The 19,956-nt window shown below is 44.8% G+C and overlaps 1 protein-coding gene and 2 long non-coding RNA genes across 10 annotated transcripts in view; 2 read left to right on the forward strand and 1 right to left on the reverse strand.

Moving 5' to 3' along the window:
- MSRA (methionine sulfoxide reductase A) overlaps positions 1 to 19,956 on the reverse strand; it is a 460,936-nt gene that overhangs the window by 195,708 nt on the left and 245,272 nt on the right. For all 8 annotated transcript variants that reach the window (XM_040348095.1, XM_040348093.1, XM_040348094.1 and 5 more), the window contains one exon: positions 10,595 to 10,714. In XM_040348095.1, the coding sequence (XP_040204029.1) occupies positions 10,595 to 10,714 (120 nt within the window). The remainder of the gene's footprint in view (positions 1 to 10,594; positions 10,715 to 19,956) is intronic.
- On the forward strand, positions 6,709 to 7,994 carry LOC120936020. Its single transcript, XR_005748577.1, has 3 exons — positions 6,709 to 6,816; positions 7,491 to 7,662; positions 7,752 to 7,994. It is a non-coding gene; the product is annotated as an uncharacterized LOC120936020 (long non-coding RNA).
- Positions 9,008 to 10,291, forward strand: LOC120936019. Its single transcript, XR_005748576.1, has 3 exons — positions 9,008 to 9,114; positions 9,790 to 9,961; positions 10,051 to 10,291. It is a non-coding gene; the product is annotated as an uncharacterized LOC120936019 (long non-coding RNA).

Consider the following 19,956-nt stretch of genomic DNA (forward strand, 5'->3'; position numbering starts at 1 on the left):
ACCTCAACATAACCCCTAAATATAAGCCCTAACCTCAACATAACCCCTAAATGAAAACCCTAACCTCAGCATAATCCCTAAATGAAAACCCTAACCTCAGCATAACCCCTTAATGAAAACCCTAACCTTAACATAACCCCTAAAAATAAACCCCAAACTCAACATAGCCCCTAAATGTAAACCCTAACCAAAACATAACCCATAAATGAAAACCCTAACCTCATTATAACCCCTTAATGAAAACTCTAACCTCAACATAACCCCTAAATGTAAACCTTAACCTAAACGTAACCCCAAAATGAAAATCCTAACTTCAACATAATCCTTAAATATAAGCCCTAACCTCAACATAACCCCTAAATGAAAACCCTAACCTCAACATAACCCTTAAATATAAACCCCAACATCAACATAATCCCTAAATGTAAACCTTAACCTCAACATAACCCCCACATGTAAACCCTAACCTCAACATAACCCCTAAATGTAAACCCTAACCTCAACATAACCCCTAAATTAAAACCCTAACCTCAAAATAACGGTTAAACCTAAATCCAGACCTAAAAAAAAGCAAACCAGATATTGGAGAAATATGGCACTGCCTTTGTTGACCTTCTAAAAAGTACTAGTGGCCCAGATGTCATGCTGGCCCTCCTGTCTCAATATTCTCAGTTACTTTTGCTCAGGCATTGGCCATATGTTTGCTGCCTGCACTCCAAAATCTTCCACATCAGCATTCAACATCTGGCCCATGACATTGCTTTAGTCACATGATCAGATTTATTGCCCAACCTTATTACAGCATTGCAGAATGACTGCGGAAAGGTGCTTCCAATGAAGAGCTATACTGGGAATCTGCTGATAAGTAATTATGTGATGAGTAATACATGTCTTGCATCTTCACGTGGATCATTATTGGAGGATCTTCTGGAAGAACATCTCTGTTGGAACTATCTACATATATGTTTGGCTTATGTGATCAGTTTTTAATTCAATCTTTTTTTATTCAGAAAAAAAGGAGAAACAGAAAGACAAATAGCGTCTCAAACATTACATTCAGTAAAAGCAAGTACAACAATCGTAAATATTGTGTTTGGCATAATGAAAACATGTCTACGTTACGTGAGAAAAGGGAAAAGAACAAGAAAAAAAAGGAGGAAGTAGGAGCATGTGTGTGTGGACCACTATATGGCCGTACGATTGAGCAATCTCCCGGAAAATGGAATAAGCAGTAGCTGTATCTACCAACCTCACATTAGTGAGGGGTTCAGTGTTGCATCACACGTGGTAGATTGGGAGAGAATATACACGAATCTGGAAGTAAAATAAGACCCATGGGGTCTCACAATGGGTAAATAGCCATAGGCGGGTCGGGGCCACGATACGTTAGCTCTATGAAGTCTTAAGGAAGTAATTAGAGATCAAGAAAAGGACAAGAAGCAGGGGCAGATAAAAAAAGGGGGCAAAGAACCAGGGGACAAGAATCAAGAGACAAGGGTCACTCCATCATGGCGTCAGGGTCACATCCTCCATGCCACGCTCGGCCCAAGATATAAACTCAGAAGAGTATCGGAACATGGACCATGAAGTCCAGGTGAGAGAAAACTGATCACTTTTACCACCTTCCCCTGCCAACAGACGCTCAAGGTCCCTTATGCGGTCCACTTCCACAGCCCAGTCCCCCAGGGAAGGCATGGTTGCCGATCTCCAATAACGGGGGATCACCACTCTGGCCGCCGCCAGGAAGTGACGTAGTATGTAATTTTTGATGGATTTGAACGTGCCAGGAAGTATAGATAAGAGGGCCATCTCAGGAGAAGGGTGGATAGAGGTCGACATCAGTTTGCAGTACAGTTTGAAAATCCGCTGCCAGAATCTCTGCACAGGAGGGCATTCCCACCAAATGTGGAGCATGGTTCCCCGGGATTTAAGACACCGCCAGCAGGTATCCGGCACTGCCGAATTGAAATGATGCATAGTTGTCGGGCACCTGTACCATCTCGTTAGCAACTTGAACCCCTTCTCTTGGGTCTTAGTGGCCAAGGATAGTTTGTGTGTCAGGACAAAGCACTTCTTCCAGTCAATAAGGGAGATAGAGTGACGAAGGTCCGTTTCCCAGGCCGCTGTAAACGGCGGGGGGTCAGGGGAGAAGATATTGAGTAACAGGGAGTAGAGCTGAGATACCACATGCGTTGGAGGATCCGCCTGCAGAAGCAGCGCCTCAAACTCTGATGGTTCAGCAAGGATGTCCGGAATGGATGGGAAAGTTTGAATGTAAGAAGTAATCTGTTGCCTCAGAAGCCACTGCGTGGGGTGTCGGGAGGTCGGATCGGTCGGGGTATCAGTCCTCAAGGTGGGGTCTGCACGAAGGACCTGGGCAAGTCTCCCATGGTCCTCCTTTCCCCATGGTCCGAATCTCGTTACGGACATGGCCGGCGGAAAGGCCGGGGTCCCGAAGAAGGGAGTCATGGGTCCCATGTGATTCGACAAGCCCCTCCTAGATCGTAGGCGATCCCAAATCCGGATCGTTTGAAGGGTAAGGTCGCCGAAAGGGCCCGAACTCCCCCGAACCGTGGGTGAGGTCCACGGGAGAGCGGAGAGTTCAACAGGGTTCATGTGGCTTTCCAACTGAACCCATAGCTTGGTTGATGAGTGATGGAACCAGTCCAGTATACGAGTGAGCACCGCAGCCTTGTGGTACAAGGAGGCGTCTGGGGCTCCAGCTCCCCCCCTAACCTTCGGAAGAGATAATGTTTCGTATCCTATCCTGGGACGGGCAGCGTTCCAAATGAATTTGGAGAACAACCGGCGCAGCTTCTTGAAGTACGAATTAGGAATATGAATAGGAATGGTTTGAAACAAATATAGGAACCTGGGGAGAACATCCATTTTCAGGGCATTCACTCTACCTAGCCATGAGAGCCGTTTGGACGCATAGGTGGTTAAATCTGCTTGGGTCCTAAGAAGCAGGGGGGTAAAATTCAGAGAAAAGAGTTGGGATGGGTCCGCCGGAATTTGGATTCCGAGGTACCTGATGGAGGTAGAGCCAGTTTTGAATGAGAAGGTATTTGATAGTCTCCGTAGGTCCGACTTGGACAAAGATATGTTAGGGATTTCCGATTTGGTGTAGTTTACCTTGAAATTGCTAACTGCCCGGAATTTCTGAAACTCCTGAAGCACTGAGGGTAAGGATGTATGTGGGTGCGTCACGAACAAGAGCAGATCATCTGCGAAAAGGGCGAGTTTAGTATGGGTGGGCCCGATTGTAACGCCCTGGACCGAGGGATTATTACGTAGAGCAATGGCTAGATGTTCCATTGTAAGAACGTAGAGGAGAGGGGACAGTGGGCATCCTTGTCTAGTCCCGTTAGATATAGAGAAGGTCGGAGAGAGCGAGCCATTCAACCTAACCCTAGCAGATGGGGAAGAGTAAAGGGACATTATCCTCGCTATCATATTAGGTCCCAATCCTATTTGTTGCAGGGGATAGTCGAAGGAACTGCCAGTCTACTCGGTCGAATGCCTTTTCAGCATCGACCGTCAAGAGGCATAATGGGACATCGTGAGACCGAGCATAGTCGGTTAAAAGAAGGGTCTTTAGGGTATTGTCCCTAGCTTCACGGCCACTCACAAAGCCAACCTGATCCAGGTGTATTATCCCTAGCAACAGTGGCTGTAGCCTATTAGCCAGTATTTTAGCAAAGACTTTCAGGTCGACTCCAATCAAAGAGATCGGCCTATAGTTAGCGCAAAGAGTAGGGTCTTTGCCCGGCTTCGGAATGAGGGAGATGTGGGCCTCAAGTGTTTGCGGAGGAAACACTGAGCCCCCTGTCAGAGAGTTAAAGACCTTAGTAAGAAAGGGCGCGAGGAGGACCGAGAATAGTTTGTAGAACTTGGGAGTGAAGCCATCTGGGCCCGGGCTTTTTCCACTCGGTGTACCTGCTATGGCGTTGGCAACTTCATCCTCCGTGATAGGGGTTTCCAGGTCAGCAATGGTGTCAGCATTTAATGTAGGAAGTGCCGTATCCGAGATGTAGGACATGTGATCAGTTTTTAATGCAGTTTTGGAGTATGTAAAATGTAGTGCTTTGATTTTGAATGGAATGCCATATGGGGGCTTCTGATGTGAAGATAATTTAATGAAGGTGGTTGTGTGCATCATCCCTGGAACAGGTTCCACTTTGATTTATGCTTTTTACATTTTGGACTGAGGTGCTCTGAGATCGTTTATAATTTTAAAGGGTGCCGCCACTGAACAAAGGTTGAGAAACGCTGCTCTAAACTATTCTCATTAATGCCGGAACACCTTCTTTTTGTGTCTCTCTCTGCGCCGAGTTGCCATGGAAATGCAGAGTAACATGTTGCTTTTAATTGTACACTCAAACACTTGGAATTGCTGAGGTCTGTATACAGTCCCCTCTGATCATTAACCCTTCAGCTCCAATTCTAACCACAAAATACCAATCAAAATAAAGAAATTGTATCAGGACTCTTCAGTGAAGGGTAGGCAACCTCGGCACTATGGTTCATTGCATTACAAAGGCATTGCAAGACTCCAACAGCCATAGGCATGACTCCCAGAGGTAGAAGCTTGATGGGATTTGTAGTTTCTTCACAGCTGAAGTGCCCAGGTTGTCTAACTCGGACTTAGAGGCAGTACTCTCTGGTATTCAAGTACCAGCTGTTTATAATACCAGAAAGCATGGGAAGGAATACATTGATAGCCATACATTGATAGCCATGAGGGTTCAGCAAATATATTTTCCTATGATGGCACAAGACAAGCTCCATATTTATCGTATTATGGGAGGCAAAGCCAGTCAAGATGATCCCATAGCTTTATCCTCCTGTAGGAGATTTATAAGAATAGGCTCTACTTTTACAATAAAACAAAGGGGTCTTTAATTGTGGAGAAAGGTCAGGACTTCTGTTACGTTATCAAAAGTGAACAGTAAAATCACAACACAGGGCCTGCATCCCTGAACCCCCCCCATGATGCAAGGTTCATGACAGGAGCAAGGTACTCTTGGTCTACCAAGGCCGAAGCCAGGTGGACCCTGCTTCTTAGGGACCTGTTGAAGCTGATCTTCCAAGTTCTTGGTAAGGGTTCTCCTGAAGAGAGACCCCCAGCTGTGGAATGGAAAAAGACCTAATGCCGCATACACACGATCATTTTTCAGGTTCTAAAAAATGACGTTTTTTTTTGTCATTAAAAACTATCGTGTGTGGGCCTCAGAGCATTTTTCGGGATCTAAACAATGGGCAATTTTCTATTCTGTTCTATTCTGTTCTATTTTTTAACGACGTTTTTAACGTTGTCTTTTTTCGGGTTGTAAAAAATGGTCGTGTGTGGACGTGAAAAATCTGCGCATGCTCAGAAGCAAGTTATGAGACGGGAGTCTCGTTCTGGTAAAACTACCGTTCGTAATGGAGTAAGCACATTCATCACGCTGTAACAGACAGAAAAGCGCGAATCGTCTTTTACCAACACAAAATCAGCTAAAGCGGCCCCAAGGGTGGCGCCATCCGCATGGAACTTCCCCTTTATAGTGTAGTCGTACGCTTTGCTAGAGCATTTTTTTTTCACGATCGTGTGTAGGCAAGGCCGTTTTTATAATCAAGTTGAAAAAAACTTCGTTTTTTCTAGAGCCTGAAAAACTTCATTTTTTAGAACCCGCATAAGGGTCACAAATCCTTTCCACGACATCAGGTGGTCTAGACATCAGATGGACCCTGCTCCTTAGGTACCTGTTGAAGCTTGTCCTCCAGGTTTTTGGTAAGGGTTCTCTCGAAGAGAGACCCCCAGTTGGGGAAAGCAAAAATACCAGAGGGTCAGAGATCCTTTCTCCGACATCAGATGGCCTAGATATCAGATAGAACCTGCTCCTTACGGACTTGTTAAACCTGGTTGTCCAAGTTCTTGGTAAGGACTCTCCTGAAGAGAGACCCCCTGTTGGGGAAAGGAAATAGACCCGAGGGTCACAGATCCTTTCCCTGACATCAGGTGGCCTAGACATCTGGTGGACCTTGCTCCATAGGGACCTGTTGAAGCTGGTTCTCCAAGTTTTTGGTAAGGGTTTGTCTGAAGAAAGACCCCTGACTGGGGAAACGAAAAAGACCCAAAGACATGGCCTAGACATCAGGTAGACCCTGCTCCTTACAAACTTGTTGAACCTGGTTGTGGAAAGGAAATAGACCAGAGGGTTACAGATCTTTTCCCCAACATCAGGTGGTCTAGACATCAGGTGGACCCTGCTCCTCAGTGACCTGTTGAAGCTGATCCTTCAAGTTCTTGGTAAGGGTTCCCCTGAAAAGAGACCCCCAGTTGGGGAAAGGAAAAAGGCCCGAGGGTCACAGATCCTTTCCCCAACATCAGGCAGCCACTTTCACAGGCTTCCCGACACGGCGGGGAGACGTGTTATTATTCACGATTCTCCCCATTGCTATGCTCCCATTAGGGTGTGCCATTCCACCTGTGGCCACCCGGGGGAACATTACCGTGTCGGCGGCATTCCTTGATCACCTCCAGAATTGCCATGATGCCGCATGCATGCATGGCCTCGGCCCTGCGTGCGTTTTTGCGTCAGGACATCACGCGATTGCGATGGAGGTGACGGCAGTGGCCGAAGCATCAGCTTACAGGAACGCCGAGGGAGTAAAGAGTTAACCAGCACGGGGCTGTGGTTGATGAGGGGGAGGGAAAAGACGACACCTGGCACTAATTGGCTTAGACCCTATTTAATGTGCCTTATTTTCCTGGGTTTGGTAATGATCCCAGAAGAGCTCCCTCCACACACTGACAGGATGTGAGCCCATGTGAGTACTTCATCCAGCATACTATATATATTCATATTATTTTTGCACACTATACTACACTTTGTAGTTATTTAGCAATATCATTACTGCCTTAAAATGCATACATCTACACTTATTTACAACTACCAGCACTGGGACATACTATCACACTGACCTTCACCATTCACACACACTTTCTTTTACTTCCTACATTTTTTACTTTCTGCTCATGTCACCTGATTCGCTAGATTTTTCTTGTTTTTTCAACTTTCACTACACATATTGTCGCTTTTTTTTTTTTTATTTTAATTTTTTATCTTTGCACATCATTGCACACACTAGTATTTCCAAACCCATACACAGTGCATTAACATGCACTCTGTACCTATACACCCTACACACACACATACACATTACTTTTGCACCACACATTTTTCTGTCATTTTTTCAATCACTTCATCCACCAGCAGCATGTTCACTCTGCATTCACTTGTATATTATACCTACCATGTCAATGGTTCTGGTATATTTAATAATAATAACATGATATTCTGATATGAGTATCAACAATACCTTCATACTCTATCATATTCTTTTATACATATTTATGCCAAGATCTTGTTAGTACACAATGACTTTATACTCTTATTACAAATACATATTGAATCATTATGGGTGTCGTCTGTTTTTCCTAGCCCCCCTCCCCCCCTTCTCGCAGGTTCACACCCGAGACTCCCTGCAAGCCTGTGTTTTGGTTGACTCCCGCCTGGAGCGATGGGGGACGTCCTTCATGGGGATATTGGGATCCTTTGTCTGCACCACGGCCATCATCTCTGGTTACATGTCACCTTCTATATGCTTCGAGCGGTAAATATATCCTCACTATCTGTACTATGAGTGCCAGCATTTTACTTGAATGTTAGTATCCTAACATACTTTTTTTGACATCTTTCCAGAATACAAATCCCCCTGAAGAAGACCAAATTGTGGTCGAAACGCGTCGGGGTATTCTTATGGAAGCTACTTCATCAATGGCACTATATATTATTCCATTGTATCATTTAACATTTAATTGTTGTTGAGAAAGGTCTCCAACTGTCTGTAACCTGAATGTATTTTATATTACAACTATCTGCATTTTCATTACTCGTGATACAGAAACCTAGTAAAACATTTTTTTATATATTTCCATGTCTTTGAATTTAATATACCTTACACAATATGTCGCTTTAAAGCCCCCGGGGGGAATTTCTCCATTTTTGTCTCTACAACATTTTGGGGCGTGCGGCCCTTGGACTCTCAATATATGCGTTTTTCCTTGTCTCAAATTGTTTTTGGGTGGTTAAACACCCCTCCCCCAACCAACGCATGAGAACCTAATATAAATAATGTGATAGTCTACTTTTTGAATATCATAGTGGTCATTTTTCTTGTTTATGGCAATGTTTCCTGTTCTCGATCGATTTTTCGATCAAGACGGGTATTTTTTGGGATTTTTTGTTTTGGTATGAGTATATATATATATTACAGTTTTGGTATATAGGCCATCACTTTGTTGTGTACCTATAGGTATCATAATGCATGTTCCCCTTCCGAAAGGATTGTCCATAAATTGCAACCCAAAAATACATATTTTTGGGTCAACTCGCCTTAACACCCATCTTTGCCATAATAAATGACTCCATCTATTCATGTGGCCTATAGCTCGTTACCAGTTAAGTATTTCACTCATTAATGTAATGTCTGAATGTATATGCTATTACCATACCCCTTTGGGGTTATTTACTCTGTACTTTGTATCTTTTATGTTTTTGATGTCCTGGGTGCACACTGATGCTCCCCTCCTCATTCCTCCCCCACCTCTCCATGTGGGGCGGGTGCCGCCACTTTCACAGGCTTCCCGACACGGCGGGGAGACGTGTTATTATTCACGATTCTCCCCATTGCTATGCTCCCATTAGGGTGTGCCATTCCACCTGTGGCCACCCGGGGGAACATTACCGTGTCGGCGGCATTCCTTGATCACCTCCAGAATTGCCATGATGCCGCATGCATGCATGGCCTTGGCCCTGCGTGCGTTTTTGCGTCAGGACATCACGCGATTGCGATGGAGGTGACGGCAGTGGCCGAAGCATCAGCTTACAGGAACGCCGAGGGAGTAAAGAGTTAACCAGCACGGGGCTGTGGTTGATGAGGGGGAGGGAAAAGACGACACCTGGCACTAATTGGCTTAGACCCTATTTAATGTGCCTTATTTTCCTGGGTTTGGTAATGATCCCAGAAGAGCTCCCTCCACACACTGACAGGATGTGAGCCCATGTGAGTACTTGATCCAGCATACTATATATATTCATATTATTTTTGCACACTATACTACACTTTGTAGTTATTTAGCAATATCATTACTGCCTTAAAATGCATACATCTACACTTATTTACAACTACCAGCACTGGGACATACTATCACACTGACCTTCACCATTCACACACACTTTCTTTTACTTCCTACATTTTTTACTTTCTGCTCATGTCACCTGATTCGCTAGATTTTTCTTGTTTTTTCAACTTTCACTACACATATTGTCGCTTTTTTTTTTTTTTATTTTAATTTTTTATCTTTGCACATCATTGCACACACTAGTATTTCCAAACCCATACACAGTGCATTAACATGCACTCTGTACCTATACACCCTACACACACACATACACATTACTTTTGCACCACACATTTTTCTGTCATTTTTTCAATCACTTCATCCACCAGCAGCATGTTCACTCTGCATTCACTTGTATATTATACCTACCATGTCAATGGTTCTGGTATATTTAATAATAATAACATGATATTCTGATATGAGTATCAACAATACCTTCATACTCTATCATATTCTTTTATACATATTTATGCCAAGATCTTGTTAGTACACAATGACTTTATACTCTTATTACAAATACATATTGAATCATTATGGGTGTCGTCTGTTTTTCCTAGCCCCCCTCCCCCCCTTCTCGCAGGTTCACACCCGAGACTCCCTGCAAGCCTGTGTTTTGGTTGACTCCCGCCTGGAGCGATGGGGGACGTCCTTCATGGGGATATTGGGATCCTTTGTCTGCACCACGGCCATCATCTCTGGTTACATGTCACCTTCTATATGCTTCGAGCGGTAAATATATCCTCACTATCTGTACTATGGGTGCCAGCATTTTACTTGAATGTTAGTATCCTAACATACTTTTTTTGACATCTTTCCAGAATACAAATCCCCCTGAAGAAGACCAAATTGTGGTCGAAACGCGTCGGGGTATTCTTATGGAAGCTACTTCATCAATGGCACTATATATTATTCCATTGTATCATTTAACATTTAATTGTTGTTGAGAAAGGTCTCCAACTGTCTGTAACCTGAATGTATTTTATATTACAACTATCTGCATTTTCATTACTCGTGATACAGAAACCTAGTAAAACATTTTTTTATATATTTCCATGTCTTTGAATTTAATATACCTTACACAATATGTCGCTTTAAAGCCCCCGGGGGGAATTTCTCCATTTTTGTCTCTACAACATTTTGGGGCGTGCGGCCCTTGGACTCTCAATATATGCGTTTTTCCTTGTCTCAACATCAGGTAGTCTAGACAGATTTACTGGACTTGATTGAGAGCTGTGTCTAAAATGTAGATCTAAACCTTATTGTTCCAGCTTTGTGTTCACCAACTATTGGACTGAAGGGGAGGGAAAGACCCATTTGTATGTTGTCATTGAAAAAAAGTGACAGAATGGTGAAGGCAGATACCTGAGCAAACTTCTCGATAGCTGGGATTGGGTGTGTGACCACCAGCGTAGCCAACTTGAGTGGAGTAGACACCCTTCTGTCTCCAGAACTTCCTCTCTGCGCCCCAAAAACAGCCCATACCTGAAAGAATGAATACAGAGATGCATTGAGATATGCATCACTCAGCTGGAACATTGTATAAACAAGAAATAAAAAATCAGATCATCACAGAGTGGAGCTGTGGATATGAATTTAAAGAATACACAGTGCCACATCCCGATAACTCAGATTGGAAAGAAAAATATATGGCAGATGATGGACTTTAGAGACGTATTACATTAAAAATTTAATATTTATTGAAAAAATACATAGAAATTATTAAAAAGACATATAAATCACAATTAAGGCTGTTCCTAAGAATGCCTGAGGACACAAGAAAATGGCATAACACAGCACCTATAACCTGAGGGTACAGTAAATAAATAACAGTGGAGGACTAGCAGCCACTTCCTTCTCATAATTGTAAAACAACCCCTATGGTTTGCAGAAGCTGATGTGTCATGCGAAGCGAAGCTCGACATGTTGCGCGTTATTGAGAGGAACGCTTCTTCAGGAGCTTTGGACGAGTTCTACAAAGTAATAACAGAATTTTTTACAAATCAAAAACACAACAAATAAACAAATACAATTATTAGTCTTTGCCTTTAGATATTTGAGCATTACTGCAAAGCCCAGAAACTAGTCAAACCAAGAGAGGCAAAAAAGAGCAAAACCCCCCTTATTGCATAAAATGAGTAATGATAGCAACAATCATAATAGAAACCAAATCATTTAGTATGTATAATATGAATAACTTACATTCCAAACGTGGAAATTTAGAAAAGAGAAGGATACGGGCAGAGAGTGTATCAATAGTCAAAGATGCATACTAAATGATTTGGTTACTATTATGATTGTTGGGAACGGCCTTAATTGTGATTTATATGTTTTTTTTATAATTTCTATGGGCCAGATTCACGTAGGAGGGCGTATCTTTGTGCGTATCCTATTTACGCTACGCCTCTGCAATTTAGACAGGCAAGTGCAGTATTCACAAAGCACTTGCTCCGTAAGTTGCGGCGGCGTAGCGTAAATGGGCCAGCGTAATTCAAAGTAGGCTGGTAGGGGGCGTGCTGTATGTAAATTAATCGTGACCCCACGTAAATGACGCGCCTAACGAACGGCGCATGCGCGCATGCTCAGTATCATGTAGAATTTACGCCCTAAGATACGCCGGCTCAATTCCTGTGACGTGAACGTAACCTACGCACAGCCCCATTCACGTATGACTTACGTAAACGACGTAAAAAGATACGCTTGTTCCGACGTCCATACTTTGCATTACCTGCGCCTCATATAGCAGGGGTAACTTTACGCCGGACGTAAGCCTTACGTAAATGGCGTAGCGGGCGCAAGTACGTTCGTGAATCGGCGTATCTAGCTAATTTACATATTCGACGCGTAAATCTATGGAAGCGCCCCTAGCGGCCAGCGTAAATATGCACCCCAAGATACGACGGCGTAGGAGACTCGTATCTTGGCCGAATTCTAGCGTAACTGATTCTAAGAAGCAGGCGCATAGATACGCAAGTCCTTTGAGAATCTGGCCCTATGTCTTTTTTCAATAAATATTACATTTTTAATATAATACGCCTCTAAAGTCCATCATCTGCCATGTTGTATAAACAAGTAATAGGAGCTCCTTTTCATTTAAGCAACATCGGCAAGGAAATAGTCCATATAAGTCCATGGGGCTGCTAGGTGTGCTGAGAGAAGCACCGGGGCAGGGTGCTGTGATGTTTTCAGGAAGCTATGTACAGCACCCGGCTGACCCTTCCCACCAGTCATAATCTGCCTGCATGACAGATCATGACATCACTGGGTCTAAAATAATGGGCCAGATTCACAAAGAGATACGACGGTGTATCTACAGATACACCATCGTATCTCTGATTTTTACTGGTCCTATCTATGCACCTGATTCATAGAACCAGTTACGCATAGATAGGGCTGAGATCCGACAGTGTTACACTGTCTGATCTTTTTTTGGATTAAAAAATGGCGCCGGGGGCGTTCCCGCTGATTTACACTGAATAATATGTAAATCAGCGAGATACGCGAAATTCACGAACGTACGCGGACCCGACGCTGTGTTCTTACGTCGTTTCCGTAGCGCGGTACCCGTCGTATACTTACCCCTGCTAAAAGCAGGGGTAAGTATTGTTAAGTATGGCCGTCGTTCCCGCGTCGATTTTGAAATTTCCTACGTCGTTTGCGTACGCCGATTCACGAACACGCGCGTCGCAAGTCCCGCTCACGTCGCAACCACTGACGTCCTATTGACGTCAGTGGGAGCAATGCACGCCGGGAAATTCCCCGGACGGCGCATGCGTATTTAAATCGGCGCGGGAGCGCGCCTGATTTAAATAGTACACTCCCCCAGCCGCGGAATTAGAATTCCGCCGGGGGAGTTAGGATCCGCCGTCGCAAGTTTGGAGGTAAGTGTGTTGTGAATTTGACAGAATCGCTGCGGCGTAACGTATCGTAGATACGTTACACCGCCGAAATTTTTCATCGCAAGTGCCTGATTCACCAAGCACTTGCGTGAAAAATTACGCCGGCGGCCTCCGGCGTAAGCCCGCTTAATTCAAAGGGGCGTGTGCCATTTAAATTAGGCGCGTTTCCTCGCGCCGGACCTACTGCGCATGCTCCGTTTCGAAATTCCCGCCGTGCTTTGCGCAAAGTGACGTAATTTTTTCGAACGGCGACGTGCGTAGCGTACTTCCGTATTCCCGGACGTCTTACGCAAGAAGGAACATTTTTTAAATTTCGACGCAGGAACGACGGCCATACTTTATACAGCACATACGTGTGCTGTGTAAAGTTAGGGCACCTAAAACGACGACTAACTTTGCGACGGGAAGCTAGACTAGCAGCGACGTAGCGAACGCGAGAAAAAACGTTGTGGATCGCCGTAACTACTAATTTGCATACCCGACGCTGGTTTACGACGCAAACTCCCCCCAGCGGCGGCCGCGGTATTGCATCCTAAGATCCGACAGTGTAAAACAATTACACCTGTCGGATCTAAGGGATATCTATGCGTAACTGATTCTATTAATCAGTCGCATAGATACTCTGAGAGATACAACGTATCTCCGCTGTGAATCTGGTCCACTATTCCTCCCACAGACACCAACAATGGGGCAAAATTCCTGCTACGGACATCAACAATGGGGCACTATTTCTCCCACTGAAACCAACAATGGGGCACTTTTCCTTCTATTGACACCAATGATGGGGCACTATTCCTAACACCAAAAATGCATTGTTTACTCCCACTGACGCCAAGACAATTTCTGCTAACAATGGTCTCAGTCCGGACCCCCTAAAGTCTGGAGGACAGTAAACTGGCTAGGGGGAACATATAAGAAGTAATTATATTTACTTATCTCATGCTCCTGCAGGCTGCATGAATGATCCCCTGAAATGTATTATTTTGCACCGTCAGTCACGGGCATTCCTTGGAGAGAGAAGAAGAGTTCTGACTGCTGGGGGGGGGGGGGGGGGCTGGGGGGTGAGGGATGAGATAGCAAAGGGTCTCCAAATTTTGGCCCAGGGATATATCTAATTTTACCCAGCCAAAAATCTCCAAAAGGCATCAAATTACAGATTAGACATTCTTATAATATGTCAAAAAAAGTTAGATTTTATTTCCATCATTTACACTTTCAAAATGACAGAAAACAAAAAAATGGCGTCTGCAAAAGTTTGGGCACCCTGCAGAGTTAAAATCTTGTACTGCCCCCCTTTGGCAAGTATCACGGCTTGTAAACGCTTTTTGTAGCCAGCCAAGAGTCTTTCAATTCTTGTTTGAGGTATCTTTGCCCATTCTTCCTTACAAAAGTCTTCCAGTTCTTTGAGATTTCTGGGTTGTCTGTCTCGCACTGCTCTTTTATGGTCTACCCATAGATTTTCAATTATGTTGAGGTCAGGAGATTGTGAAGGCCATGGCAAAACCTTCAGTTTACGCCTCTTGATGTAATCCCCCGTGTATTTTGAGGTGTGTTTAGGATCATTATCCATTTGTAGAAGCCATCCTCTCTTTAACTTCAGCTTTTTCACAGATGGCATCAAGTTACCATCCAAAATTTGCTGACATTTTATTGAATCAATTTTTCCTTCTACTCGTGAAATGTTCCCTGTGCCACTGGCTGCAATACAACCCCAAAGCATGATTGATCCACCCCCATGCTTAACAGTTGGACAGAGGTTCTTTTCATTCAATTCTGTGCCCTTTCTTCTCCAAACGTACCTTTGCTCATTCCGGCCAAAAAGTTCTATTTTAACCTCATCGGTCCACAGAACTTGTTTCCAAAATGCATCAGGCTTGTCTATATGTTCATTTGCAAAGTTCAAACGCTGATTTTTGTGGTGAGGACGTAGAAGAGGTTTTCTTCTGATGACTTTTCCACGAATACCATATTTGTACAAGTATCTCTTTATAGTGGAATAGTGTACCACAACTCCAGTGTCTGCCAGATCTTTCTGGAGGGATCGTGCAGTCAAACGTGGGTTTTGAATTGCTTTTCTCACAATCCTGCCAGCTGTTCTGTCTGATATTTTTCTTGGTCTTCCAGATCTTGCTTTAACTTCCACTGTTCCTGATGACTGCCATTTCTTAATTACATTCCGAACAGAGGATATTGACATCTGAAAACGCTTTGCTATCTTCTTATAGACTTCTCCAGCTTTGTGAGCATCAACTATTTTCAGTTTCAGTTTTCTAGACAACTGCTTAGAAGAAGCCATGGTGCTGATTGTTGGGGCAAGGTCAGATGAGTCTGGGCATTTAAAACCTTTGAGATTGACATCACCTGGTCTTCCCAGACGATGATTGAGAACAATCCATGACACTGGCAGGTCTCAGCTTTGCAAAGGGGGCAGTGCATGCTAGAAATTCTGCAGGGTGCCCAAACTTGTGCAGACGCCATTTTTTTGTTTTCTGTCATTTTGAAAGTGTAAATGATGGAAATAAAATCTAACTTTTTTTGACATATTATAAGAATGTCTAATCTGTAATTTGATGCCATTTGGAGATTTTTCCATCTTTCCTTGGCTTTGTTATGCACATTAATACAAATTTTTACCTGGGGTGCCCAAACTTTCGATCCCCACTATATATATATGGCGTGGGCGGTCCTTAAGCAGTTAAAGAGAACCTATCATCTGCACTATGTTATCACATAAAGGACTTGTTAGTCCCCTTGTGACAGCAGTAAAGTTAAATGCCTCCTATGCATTAAGGTGAAAAAAACATCTGACAATTACTGGCCCCCCTACTTCCCCCCCCCCCCCCCCCCGGTTTACTTACCTGAGCCCTGTAATGTCTCGCGCCGAGAACATGCTGCATCTTTGCCCGGGGTTCTCGGCTCTTGATTGAATAGATTGATAGCAGCGCAGCCATTGGCTCCTGCTGCTGTCAATCAAATCCAATGACGACGGCACCACTGGGAGCAGGGCCGAGTCCTGCATTCGGTGGCTATGGATGCAGAACGCTGGACACGGGAGCGCGCCCGCAAGGTAACCCCCTTGGGAGAGCGCTTCCCAGAGGGGGTTATCTGATGCAGGGGGAAGCCGCTAAAGCCGCCGGGGGGACCCCAGAAAACGGCCTGCACAGTGGAGGTAAGTAGGATATGTTTGTTATTTTTTTTATTTATTTTTTAAATCAAACCTTTAGTATCACTTTAAGTTAAAGAAAAGAAACAAAAAAACTGTTGATGGTCGATGTTGGGCTTTAAGTGCTAATCCCTCTCTCGTTAATTAGTGTTGGTGATATTTGCATTGCTTTGCACGTTGGGAGTTGGTAATGTATCTCAAAATGCTGATGTTGTGTTCTAGTATTAAATCTGAGAGGTTTAATGATAATTACACGCAGACGTTAAAACTGCATCCTCCACTGCCAGCTACAAAATATATTTGCTCTACAGGGAGTGCCGGCTTAATGTTGGCTAAACATTGCAAAGTCATCAAAATTATCTGCAGTTGCAGGGGGGAGGGAATGATTTATGAAAACTGAGCAAAAGTTGGTCCGTTTAGTCAATCAGTTTGCTCCCTTCGATTAAAAAAAAGAGATTTTTAATACAGCTTACCTGTAAAATCTTTTTCTTGGAGTACATCACGGGACACAGAGCGGCATTCATTACTATATGGGTTATATGGAGTACCTTCAGGTGTAGACACTGGCAATCTCAAACAGGAAATGCCCCTCCCTATATAACCCCCTCCCATAGGAGGAGTACCTCAGTTTTGTAGCAAGCAGTATGCCTCCCAAAATGGTCCTCAAAAAAGAGGGGTGGGAGCTCTGTGTCCCGTGATGTACTCCAAGAAAAAGATTTTACAGGTAAGCTGTATTAAAAATCTCTTTTTCTTTATCGTACATCACGGGACACAGAGCGGCATTCATTACTATATGGGATGTCCCAAAGCAATGCTTACAATGAGGGGAGGGAGAACATCTCCAAGACAAAAGGATTTAATTTAGAGATATACTCAAATCATAATAAATCCAACTTAGTTGAGAAAAATAATTTTAAATTTTAAATTTAACTCAAAAAAGAGGAGCCCCCGGAATCCGAGGGTCTCAAACTGCAGCCTGCAGCACTGCCTGCCCGAAGGCAGTATCAGTATTCCTTCTTACGTCCAACTTGTAGAATTTTGTAAACGTGTGGACAGAAGACCAGGTTGCCGCCTTGCAAACTTGAGCCATAGAGATCTGGTGGTGTGCTGCCCAGGAGGCGCCCATGGCTCTAGTAGAATGAGCCTTTAATGATACTGGAGGAGGCAACCCTTTCAAGCCGTAGGCCTGAGTGATTAATTGCTTAATCCACCTAGAAATGGTGGACTTTGCAGCTGCCTGCCCCTTCTTGGGCCCATCCGGTAGAATGAATAGCACATCTGTTTTCCGGATCTTCTTTGTAGCTTTAAGATAGGCCTTCATGGCCCTGACAATATCCAAGGTATGCAGCAACCCTTCCTTTCTGGAAGTAGGTTTAGGGAAGAAGGATGGTAATACCAAATCCTGGTTCAAATGAAAACTGGATATGACCTTCGGTAGGAAGGAAGGATGAGGGCGGAGAACGACCCTGTCCTTATGAAAAACAAGATATGGTTCCTTACAGGATAAGGCCGCTAGCTCCGAAACTCTTCTTGCGGAAACTATGGCAACCAAAAATACTAACTTCCTTGTCAGTAGAACCAAAGGAATTTCAGCCAACGGCTCAAACGGTTGTTTCTGTAAACTTGACAGAACAAGATTTAAATCCCACGGACAAAGCGGGGATTTAACTGGAGGTCTAATACGTAAGACCCCTTGAAGGAAGGTCTTAACCAGCGAGTGGGTGGCCAGCGGCCGCTGAAACCACACTGACAGAGCAGAAATCTGTCCTTTGATTGTGCTTAATGCCAATCCTTTATCCACTCCTAGCTGGAGAAAACTTAATACTCTATCGATGGTAAATTTGCGAGAAAAGCCATCGCTTGGACTCACACCAGCCTACATAGGCCTTCCAGACCCTGTAATAAATCACCCTAGAGACCGGTTTCCTGGCTCTGATTAGGGTAGAGACTACTTTCTGAGACAGACCTCTACCCCTGAGAATCAGGGATTCAGCTTCCAGGCCGTCAAATTTAGATGCCGTAAGGCAGGGTGGAGGATCGGACCTTGCGATAGCAGGTCTGGCCGTAGAGGAAGAGTCCAAGGGTCTCCCACTACCATCTTTAGGATGAGTGAGTACCATGCCCTTCTGGGCCATGCTGGAGCTACCAGGATGACTGGTATGTGTTCCACCCGGATCCTGCGCAGCAGGCGGGGTAGTAACTGGAGCGGGGGAAACGCATAAAGAAGTTTGAACTGATGCCAAGGGCAAACCAACGCATCGGTTCCGCAGGCCATCGGATCCCTTGAGCGGGATATGAACCTGTCTAGTTTCTTGTTGAGTCTCGATGCCATGATATCCACGTCCGGCACTCCCCATCTTTGGCAGAGTGCTTGAAAGACTTGTGGATGCAGAGACCATTCCACCGGCCATAGAGTCTGGCGGCTTAAGAAGTCCGCCTGAAAGTTGTCCACTCCTGGAATGAATATTGCCGATATGCAGGGCACATGCGCCTCTGCCCATAGGAGAATCAAGCTCACCTCTCTCTGAGCGGCTTGACTCCTGGTTCCCCCTTGGTGATTTATGTATGCCACGGCCGTGGCATTGTCTGATTGAATTCTCACCGGGAACCCCTGCAATTTTGACGTCCAAGCCCTGAGGGCTAGTCGAGCAGCTCTGAGCTCCAAGATGTTGATGGGCAACTGCTTCTCTGGCTTTGCCCAAGTACCTTGGCGAGTGCAACCATCCAAAATTGCTCCCCAGCCCGTCAGGCTGGCGTCTGTGGTCACTATCTTCCAAGCCACTGGGCTGAAAGACTTCCCCTTCAGTAGATTCTGAGGGTCTAACCACCAACACAGACTTTGTCGGACTCTTGATAAGAGCGGCAACGGGATATCCAAGGCCTGTGGCCTTCTGCTCCATGCTGACAGGATGGCTGCCTGTAGGATGCGAGTGTGGCTCTGGGCGTATGGTACCGCCTCGAACGTGGCCACCATCTTGCCTAGTAACCTCATACATAGGCGAATAGTCGGTTCTTTCTTGCTTAGAACCAGTAGGATTAATTCCTTGATGGCTTTTACCTTCCTCAGAGGTAGGAACACTCCTTGTTGTTCTGTGTCTAATCTCATGCCGAGATATTCCAACTGCCTTGTGGGCTGGAAAGCTGACTTTTCTCGATTTAGGACCCAGCCGAACCTCTCGAGGTATTGGACCGTGAGGGCCACTGCTCGCTCCAAGCCGGGAGACGAGTGGTCTATGACTAGGAGGTCGTCCAGGTATGCTAGGATCGTGACCCCTTGGATCCTTAGCTTGGCTAGGATCGGAGCTAGGACCTTCGTGAACACCCGGGGGGCCGTAGCCAACCCGAAGGGAAGCGCCACGAATTGGAAGTGACGCGAAGCCACCATGAAGCGTAGATATCTTTGATGTGGCTGATAAATTGGAACATGAAGGTAGGCATCCTTTATGTCTATGGACGCCATGAAGTCGTCCTTCTGGAGTGTGGCAGCTGCTGACCGCACGGATTCCATCCGAAATGAGCGGATCTTTAGATATGCATTTACCATCTTTAGGTCCAAAATTGGCCTGACATCTCCATTGGGGATGATGAATAGGTTGGAGTAGAAACCCAGCCCCTGTTCCAGGACTGGCCGGAATCCGAGGCGGATCGTTTGGAATCCTCGACTC

This window comes from Rana temporaria, chromosome 4 (assembly GCF_905171775.1).
Source record: "Rana temporaria chromosome 4, aRanTem1.1, whole genome shotgun sequence".
NCBI classification, from domain to species: Eukaryota; Metazoa; Chordata; class Amphibia; order Anura; family Ranidae; genus Rana; species Rana temporaria.